The sequence below is a fragment of the Phoxinus phoxinus genome (genome assembly GCF_949152265.1).
Source record: "Phoxinus phoxinus genome assembly, chromosome: 4".
Classification (NCBI taxonomy): Eukaryota; Metazoa; Chordata; class Actinopteri; order Cypriniformes; family Leuciscidae; genus Phoxinus; species Phoxinus phoxinus.
The window spans coordinates 41,550,493-41,561,321 of NC_136879.1; the positions used below are offsets into that span (position 1 = coordinate 41,550,493).

A 10,829-nucleotide genomic window follows, 5' to 3' on the forward strand; every position below is an offset into this window, starting at 1 on the left:
GCACACACACACACACGTGCACACACACACGGCCCACAGGTCTGTGGTTTTCCTAGCACACGGCATTCCTCTGTTCTGTTTCCTGTTTTGCAGTTTGTGTGTGTGAGAGAACAAGAGACTCTCTCTCATAAATAACACACACACTTACAAAAATTGGTATCAAAAAGTACCCTGGAACTACCATGTTTTAGTTTTTTTTTACATTTCTGGAACTACCTTTTTTTTTTTACATTTACTCTGAAACTACCATGTTTTAGTTTTTTTTTACATTTCTGGAACTACCTTTTTTTTTTTACATTTACTCTGAAACTACCATGTTTTAGTTTTTTTTTACATTTCTGGAACTACCTTTTTTTTTTTACATTTACTCTGAAACTACCATGTTTTAGTTTTTTTTTTTTACATTTCTGGAACTACCATTTTTTTTTTACATTTACTCTGGAACTACCATGTTTTTTTTACATTTCTGGAACTACCATGTTTTTTTACATTTACTCTGGAACTACCATGTTTTTTTTACATTTCTGGAACTACCATGTTTTTTTACATTTACTCTGGAACTACCATGTTTTTTTACATTTACTCTGGAACTACCATGTTTTTTTTACATTTCTGGAACTACCATGTTTTTTTACATTTACTCTGGAACTACCATGTTTTTTTACATTTACTCTGGAACTACCATGTTTTTTTTACATTTCTGGAACTACCATGTTTTTAGTTTTTTTACATTTCTGGAACTACCTTTTTTTTTTACATTTACTCTGAAACTACCATGTTTTAGTTTTTTTTTTTTTACATTTCTGGAACTACCATTTTTTTTTTACATTTCTGGAACTACCATGTTTTTTCTTTTTACATTTCTGGAACTACCATGTTTTTTTACATTTACTCTGGAACTACCATGTTTTTTTACATTTACTCTGGAACTACCATGTTTTTTTTCTTTACATTTCTGGAACTACCATGTTTTTTTTTACATTTCTGGAACTACCATGTTTTTTTACATTTCTGGAACTACCATGTTTTTTTTACATTTCTGGAACTACCATGTTTTTAGTTTTTTTACATTTCTGGAACTACCTTTTTTTTTTACATTTACTCTGAAACTACCATGTTTTAGTTTTTTTTTTTTACATTTCTGGAACTACCATTTTTTTTTTACATTTACTCTGAAACTACCATGTTTTTTCTTTTTACATTTCTGGAACTACCATGTTTTTTTACATTTACTCTGGAACTACCATGTTTTTTTTCTTTACATTTCTGGAACTACCATGTTTTTTTTTACATTTCTGGAACTACCATGTTTTTTTACATTTCTGGAACTACCATGTTTTTTTACATTTACTCTGGAACTACCATGTTTTTTTTACATTTCTGGAACTACCATGTTTTTTACATTTCTGGAACTACCATGTTTTTACATTTCTGGAACTACCATGTTTTTACATTTACTCTGGAACAACCATGTTGTTGTTTTTTACATTTCTGGAACTACCATGTTTTTTTACATTTCTGGAACTACCATGTTTTTTTTACATTTCTGGAACTACCATGTTTTTTTTACATTTCTGGAACTACCATGTTTTTTACATTTCTGGAACTACCATGTTTTTACATTTACTCTGGAACAACCATGTTGTTGTTTTTTACATTTCTGGAACTACCATGTTTTTTTTACATTTCTGGAACTACCATGTTTTTTTACATTTACTCTGGAACAACCATGTTTTTTTTACATTTCTGGAACTACCATGTTTTTTTACATTTCTGGAACTACCATGTTTTTTTTTACATTTCTGGAACTACCATGTTTTTTTACATTTCTGGAACTACCATGTTTTTTTACATTTACTCTGGAACTACCATGTTTTTTTTACATTTACTCTGGAACTACCATGTTTTTTTTCATTTCTGGAACTACCATGTTTTTTTACATTTACTCTGGAACTACCATGTTTTTTTTACATTTACTCTGGAACTACCATGTTTTTTTTCTTTACATTTCTGGAACTACCATGTTTTTTTTAACATTTACTCTGGAACTACCATGTTTTTTTTACATTTCTGGAACTACCATGTTTTTTTTTAACATTTACTCTGGAACTACCATGTTTTTTTTACATTTCTGGAACTACCATGTTTTTTTACATTTCTGGAACTACCATGTTTTTTTACATTTACTCTGGAACTACCATGTTTTTTTACATTTCTGGAACTACCATGTTTTTTTACATTTACTCTGAAATCAACCATGTTGTTGTTTTTTACATTTCTGGAACTACCATGTTTTTTTTTTACATTTACTCTGGAACTACCATGTTTTTTTTACATTTACTCTGGAACTACCATGTTTTTTTTCTTTACATTTCTGGAACTACCATGTTTTTTTTTAACATTTACTCTGGAACAACCATGTTGCTTGTTTTACATTTCTGGAACTACCATGTTTTTTTTTTTACATTTCTGGAACTACCATGTTTTTTTTTTTTACATTTACTCTGGAACTACCATGTTTTTTTACATTTACTGTGGAACTACCATGTTTTTTTACATTTACTCTGGAACTACCATGTTTTTTTACATTTACTCTGGAACTACCATGTTTTTTTACATTTACTCTGGAACTACCATGTTTTTTTTTTTACATTTACTCTGAAACTACCATGTTTTTTTACATTTACTCTGAAACTACCATGTTTTTTTACATTTACTCTGAAACTACCATGTTTTTTTACATTTCTGGAACTACCATGTTTTTTTTTACATTTACTCTGGAACAACCATGTTGATTGTTTTACATTTCTGGAACTACCATGTTTTTTTTTTTTACATTTACTCTGGAACTACCATGTTTTTTTACATTTACTCTGGAACTACCATGTTTTTTTACATTTACTCTGGAACTACCATGTTTTTTTACATTTACTCTGGAACTACCATGTTTTTTTTACATTTCTGGAACTACCATGTTTTGTTTTTTACATTTACTCTGGAACTACCATGTTTTTTTTTACATTTACTCTGAAACTACCATGTTTTTTTACATTTACTCTGAAACTACCATGTTTTTTTACATTTACTCTGAAACTACCATGTTTTTTTACATTTCTGGAACTACCATGTTTTTTTAACATTTACTCTGGAACAACCATGTTGATTGTTTTACATTTCTGGAACTACCATGTTTTTTTTTTACATTTCTGGAACTACCATGTTTTTTTTTTTACATTTACTCTGGAACTACCATGTTTTTTTACATTTACTCTGGAACTACCATGTTTTTTTACATTTACTCTGAAACTACCATGTTTTTTTACATTTCTGGAACTACCATGTTTTTTTTTACATTTACTCTGGAACAACCATGTTGATTGTTTTACATTTCTGGAACTACCATGTTTTTTTTTTACATTTCTGGAACTACCATGTTTTTTTTTTTACATTTACTCTGGAACTACCATGTTTTTTTACATTTACTCTGGAACTACCATGTTTTTTTACATTTACTCTGGAACTACCATGTTTTTTTACATTTACTCTGGAACTACCATGTTTTTTTTACATTTCTGGAACTACCATGTTTTGTTTTTTACATTTACTCTGGAACTACCATGTTTTTTTTTACATTTACTCTGAAACTACCATGTTTTTTTACATTTACTCTGAAACTACCATGTTTTTTTACATTTACTCTGAAACTACCATGTTTTTTTACATTTCTGGAACTACCATGTTTTTTTAACATTTACTCTGGAACAACCATGTTGATTGTTTTACATTTCTGGAACTACCATGTTTTTTTTTTACATTTCTGGAACTACCATGTTTTTTTTTTTTACATTTACTCTGGAACTACCATGTTTTTTTACATTTACTCTGGAACTACCATGTTTTTTTACATTTACTCTGGAACTACCATGTTTTTTTTACATTTCTGGAACTACCATGTTTTTTTTTTACATTTACTCTGGAACTACCATGTTTTTTTACATTTACTCTGGAACTACCATGTTTTTTTACATTTACTCTGAAACTACCATGTTTTTTTTACATTTACTCTGAAACTACCATGTTTTTTTACATTTACTTTGAAACTACCATGTTTTTTTACATTTACTCTGAAACTACCATGTTTTTTTACATTTACTTTGAAACTACCATGTTTTTTTTTACATTTACTCTGAAACTACCATGTTTTTTTTTTTTTTACATTTACTCTGAAACTACCATGTTTTTTTACATTTCTGGAGCTACCATGTTTTTGTTGTTGTTGTTTTTTATCCTGGAACTACTGTGTTTTTTCCCCCTACATTTATCCTGGAACTACCATGTTTCCTAAATTTACCATTACATTTATCCTGGAGCTACCATATTTTTTCATTTAAAGTAAAACATGATTTTTTTTTACAATTACAGTGAAATTACGATGTTTTTGTAATTTACATTTACCATGGAAACACGTTTTTATATTTACCATAGTATTTACCATACTTTTGACTATTTAACCTGGTAATATCACATTTTGTCATAGTACCATGGTATTATAATGTTTTCTTGCTATCTTTAAAGTACAATCATTGTACCATGGTATTTTTTTATGACTTTTTACTGCTGTCCAGTTACAGGTGGACGCTGTAGCTCTGTGTGTGTGTGTGTGTGTGTGTGTGTGTGTGTGTGTGTGTGGGGATTAAAGGTCAGCGTTTTGATTTATGTTGCAGTTCAGATTTCAAATTGCACATAACCACCAGAATTCAGTATTCACACACAAACACACACACTGACCTTTGATGAGCGGATAAAAAGCCTCTCTATCTGAAAAGTCAAGAAGCTCCAAAACTCTGAGTGTGTGTTTGTGAAAAGCCTCCAGCAAAAGGGCAACTACTCAGATCGCACGATTCACCCTCGAAGAAAAGAGACATGGAAACAGGATAATGTCAGTCTAAATGAGTGTGAGTGTGTGTGTGGTCTGACATCACAGTGACTAGACACACACACACACTGCAGACCTCATATAAAACAGCACTACAGCAGTAATGTGGTACAGTGATGGTATCAGATGGTAAAAACCATGTGATCGCCATATGCATGTACATTAGTATTTAAAATCCGATGTAAGCTTACAAAAAAGCACAGAAAAGAACAACGGTTTACCATTGTACCCATGTCCAATTTTTTAAAAAATAAAATGTTATTACCATAGTACATGCCGCAAAAACACATGAATATCAGGTACTGTTTTGCACCATAAGAAGAGCTGTGACGCTCAGGAATGAATGAGGATGTTTCTGTTCCTCTCTAAAGGAAAAGGAGGATCAGAGGAGAAACGCAGCATCTGCATCCTGATCACACACACACATCACAGAGGTCAAAGGTCACGCGTTATACCTGCTGCTGTAATGATCAATCCAGAGGGCAGGTGGCCTCTATAACATGAGTGTGGGTCAAAGGTCGTCACCGCAACCTGCTGACGTTCAGACAAACTGACAGATGAAAGCTTCACAGTACGTACTACAAACAACTACTGCTTTTTCAGATAGCATGTTAAACAGTATGCAAACATAAAGGTCAGTTGTCACATGACCTGCTTATTATATGAGAAGCAATTTTTGTCAGTCTAATCAAATGAGTAAAGCAGGAGATGTTCAAATCACAGCTGATGTCATTTCTGCTCCACTTGGAAATGGACAGTCAAGTCTTCTACATTGCAGTGTGTGTGATACAGTATTCCTATTCACTTATATATCCGTCCGATCAAATTTATTTATGATTCTAGCATCATTGCTTTTTTACAAAGAACAGTTGCATCACAAAACTGCACAAATATTGACTGTTTTCAAACTGGGCAAAAGATAAGAGAGAGTACAGTATATTAAATAAAAAAACACATACATCAACTAAGGAATTGGTTCCTTTTTGTTAAAATCATTGATTTATTTCATAATTTTATTTATGAATTTAATTTCAGTATTTTTTCATTACTGATTTTATTTAGTAACCTATTTAGTCTAGTCACACTTGTAATTTGGCATGATTTGTTTAATGTTTTTTTCTTCCCTGATATTTACAATATTTTCCTCATATTTTGATGGTTTAATATTGAACTTATAGGGTCATTAAAAATAAATATCTCCCCCGCACGTCACTTTTGACCACTACTCTAGGTACAGTATGTGCAGATTTTGCCATGCTAATAAAGTACTAAAATTGCACTGAAATTGAATGGAGAGAAAAAGAATGATCTTGAAGAAAACTATTTTATTTGACAATATAAATATATGCAACATGACTGAATACTACAGTCTTACAGCAGCGTCAATGCAGCAATCGTGACAAAAACACCCCCATATGAATCCAAAGACAAATAACATGTAGTGACATAAAATGATTATAATATCTGTGTGTGGATCGCTCGCATTATAAATGGATTGTGGAAACGTCTCCGTGTGTGTGTGTGTGTGTGTGTGTTACTGCTGTTTGAGGAAGAGTGCCGCTCCGCTCTGGATCCATGTGTCATGATCTCCGGCACTTGGCAGCTGCACGTTTGTCACCACACACACACGCTCAGCACTGCTGTACACGGGCAGAGAGATGCATTCGTCTGGAGAATAACCTCCCACAGTGCTCTGAAACACACACACACACACACACACACACACACACACACACACACACACACACACACACACACACACACACACACACACACACATACTTTAATCTACAGCTATCACTGGAAACATCAAAGAAATGTAATTATACTAGGTGGCTGTTGAATGCTTGAATCTGATTGGTTGACGAACACTCTAAGGTGTACGATTATTTTCAGGTAAAACGCATAAATAAAGTAGTTCCAGCAGGTCTTGACCGCATTACAGGTCCATATCACTCCGCCAAATGATTTCAGTTACTTCAAAAGGTCTTTACAGCCGACAACAGCAAAAGAGCAAAAACCCACAACGACGCTGACAAGCAAATATATAGTAAACAATAGGATAAAAACAATGAATTATTTCCATGTTTTTTGCCACAAAAATACGTTTTATTATGTACAAACAGCACATACTCTCTCTCTCTCTCTCTCTCTCTTACGCTCAAACGCATTCACGTACAGTACAGACACACTCGCACAGAAACGTGTTTTCTAACTTTTTTATTGGTAAAATAGTTTAGCAACTTAAAAGCTACATGACGTCTCTCACTCGCGAGGAAATAACGGCGCTGTTCTTGAAGCTGATAAACTTACAGTTTCACTATTATATATAGAGACGCTGCGGCTGAACACTGTTGAGGGACTCACACACACTTAATCTCTCTCTCTCTAATAACAGCATTAATAACAGCATCGGTCTGCTGTCAGTGGCTCAAGCCCCCGTTGCGAGCTCTAAAATTACACTTTGGTGGCGTGGGATGAGATGAGTTAGAAATTAGTCCCACACACAAGAGCGGTTTAAGGACAAAAACCTGACAAACATCTTGAAATACAACATCTGAAAAGTCTTGAGGTGTGGTAACCGTAGTATAAGAGGAATAATTGACTCCGGTCCGTTGAATTATTATAAGATACTGCACACCCGAGGTGGTAATGCGGCCACGACGCGAAGCGGGCGGATGTTCATTACTTTTACTAATAATTCAAAAGACCGGAGTCAATTATTCCGTACACAGATTTAAGGAATGCTTGATTCTGATTGGTCAGTCGCGACATTCCGAGGTGTGTTATTCCCAGACAACCATCAGAACAACCATCGTCAATAGCAACGCTGAATAACATACATCTCAAGCCTGCTGACATTTTGTTATATTTATCAAGGACTTCAGTATTAATAATACTGTTGCTGTGTTCATCTTCTTGCCAGGATGATAGTTTTGTACATATTATGCACATATGTACATAACTCTTGTCCTCATAATTATTTATGTGGTGAAAATCCGTGTAATAATCGGTATGATTGTACTTTATCCCTTAAAAGCGCGTCCAGTTTGATCTGGTTTAGTCTTCTTGCTAGCAACTGTTTTCTTCTCAGAAGCTTTGCCTTTAGTAAGCTAATAAAATGTTTTAACAACAATCAATATTTTGTGTTCAATAATTCACCTGTGTGGGAAGTATCGGTGTAATAAACAGGATAATGTACATCCAGCCGGTGGTTTATCGCTAAATAAACCCTTTCTGCTTCACGTCGGGGTCCTGATCACCCTGCTGGGAGTCTATTCTGCGATAACAACCGGCTGGATGTACATTAGCCCTTATTAAAAGGGTAAAGTGTGTGTGTGTGTGTGTGTTACCTGTGGGATCCAGGCCATGTGACACGCAGGGACGGCAGACACACTCGGAGAGTCATGATGGCTTTCAGACAGACGGTTTCCATCGAAACTACAACCTTCCAACTGCAGACCCCCAACCTAGAGAGAGAGAGAGAGAGAGAGAGAGAGAGAGAGAGAGAGAGGGAGAGAGAGAGAGATTGAGTTAACATGGACCAGAGAACCTCAGTTTAAAGCTACACTGCGTAAGATTTTCTCCCACCAAGCGGTGAAATTGTATATGACTACCAACTGAATATTACTTTCTAGCCCCTCCCACTCCGAGGGTGTTTTAACTCCTACGGTCGCCATATTATTCCAAGATCAACATGGCTTCCAGTTCGACTTCGTCCATGAGTGTTCCTTCAAAGAAAACTATTACAAATGGCATTTACCGTATTTTCCGGACTATAAGTCTATATGTTTTTTTCATAGTTTGGCTGGTCCTGCGACTTATAGTCAGGAGCGACTTATATATCAAAATGAATTCATACTGACTGAGATGAACCAAGAGAAAACATTACCGTCTACAGCCGCGAGAGGGCGCTCTAGTTGGCGGAGTTGTTCAGAAGCGACACCGAGGATGAAAAGTTCAGTGTTGAGGAATGAGATCGGGAGCTTGGTGACCTTGCTGACCGGTAACTTGTTGGACTCGCTGGCTAATGTTAGTTTAGTCTATTCAGCCTCTCAGGTATATGTTCTTTATGCTAATGTGTCGCTGAATAACTGTTAATGTGTTACGCTAACACACCGGACACTATTCAGCTGTTCTTTATGCTATTGTGTCGCTGAATAACTTGCCTTTCCAGATTAAATGTCTGTTTTTGGTATTAGATTTTGTGAAATAAATTTCTAAATAAATACGACTTATAGTCCAGTGCGACTTATATATGTTTTTTTCCTCTTCATGGCACATTTTTTGACTGATGCGACTCCGGAGCGACTTGTAGTCCGGAAAATACGGTAGGTATTTAGTCAGTTAACATGTAGGTTATGACCTCTATGTAAAACGAATAATAGTTTTAAGTTTTAGACTTGAGTGATTTGCCTGTCGCGTTGTCGTATTAATTTTCTCTTTCGCTTCCTTGGCGACTCTGTCACATGTCCTCGAGAATAGGCGTGATCACTGTTTGTGCCACTGAGTGTAAAAGCGCGAAAGGCGAAGCTTGAATTTCCAGGTATGTCCCTCTTTGGCTACTGTATTTTCAAGATGGAGGCGCAACATGGCTGCCGCCGTTCAAACGGCTCGCTCGCATGTATTCTGAATGGCAGATTCTACGCTTACGAGAATACTTGATTTGTTGGTGTTTTTTGCTACGAATCAACTTAAAAATGACACAGTGTAGCTTTAATGATGTTAAACACACATTCTTCATTTGTACCTTCACTTGTAGTTTCGCTTCAGTAATCTTGCCCCTCCATGACGTAACAAACTTCAGACTGTCCATAGAGCAGCTCATCAACCTGAAACACACGTCATTTAACAAAACTACATTTTTTGATCATAACCTTCATAAAACACTCGCTTTTACTCTTAACCAGGCTCTTTGTGCTACTGTACCTTTAAGACTTCTGTATACGTTAGGTAGATTTCATCATTTTAGCTTAGTAATGTGCAGTAGTGTTACCTCAGTGTGTGTTATCTCTGATGTCTGATGAGCAGGTTTAGGCGACTCGAGCGACCTCTGCTTCATTTAGTGTGTGTGTGACACACACTTCCACAAGTCTTTAGTTTAGCAGCTGATTATCAGGCCATTTAGCTCGAGTTTACTTTAGTAGGTGTATATGTAGAAGTTTAGCAAGTGAACATAATGTGTACTATACAACTTTATTGTTTGCAGTTAGTAGTTTGAAGCTACCTTCATTATATTTCATTCATTTTAAATATATACAATGAAAAATATAATGTAATGTTTTATTATTTATATTCTATTTATTTTTTATATATTTATATTTTAATGCTTTATATATTATTTCTATTTTTAATATTTTATATAATATTATTATTATGATGTGTTATTTATATTTTTATATGATATATTTTCATGTGATCTTTGCCAGTAATACTGTGGTAGTACTATGGTACAGTGTCAGATGATAATACTATACAGGTGAAACTTGAAAAATATATTATTATATACTAATAAAAATATACTAATATATTATATAGACTCATTACATGCAGAGTGAGATATTTCAAGCCTTTATTTGTTATAATTGTGATGATTATGGCTTACAGATTATGAAAACCTTTTCACAATATTCTAATGTTGAATTTGGGGTTTTCATAAACTATAATAATCATCACAATTATAACAAATAAAGGCTTGAAATATCTCACTTTGCATGTAATGAGTCTATATAATATATTAGTTTCACCTTTTAAGTTGAATTACTGAAATAAATGAACTTTTGCACCATATTCTCATTTTTCCAGTTTCACCTGTAGATTTCAAAGTACCATAGTATTATATATAAAGATATATATAAATATATTTATACACATGTAGTAGTCAGCATGAGTT

General features: G+C 34.1%; 1 protein-coding gene across 1 annotated transcript in view; it reads right to left on the reverse strand.

Moving 5' to 3' along the window:
* Nucleotides 1–6,242: 6,242 nt before the first annotated feature.
* Nucleotides 6,243–10,829, reverse strand: part of dync2h1 (dynein cytoplasmic 2 heavy chain 1) — a 148,915-nt gene continuing 144,328 nt past the window's right edge. Inside the window, exons 89-91 of the mRNA XM_079610239.1 lie at nucleotides 9,687–9,768; nucleotides 8,290–8,406; nucleotides 6,243–6,629 (exon numbers count right to left, since the gene is read on the reverse strand). Of these exons, the coding sequence (XP_079466365.1) occupies nucleotides 6,471–6,629; nucleotides 8,290–8,406; nucleotides 9,687–9,768 (358 nt within the window). The 3' untranslated portion in view covers nucleotides 6,243–6,470. The remainder of the gene's footprint in view (nucleotides 6,630–8,289; nucleotides 8,407–9,686; nucleotides 9,769–10,829) is intronic.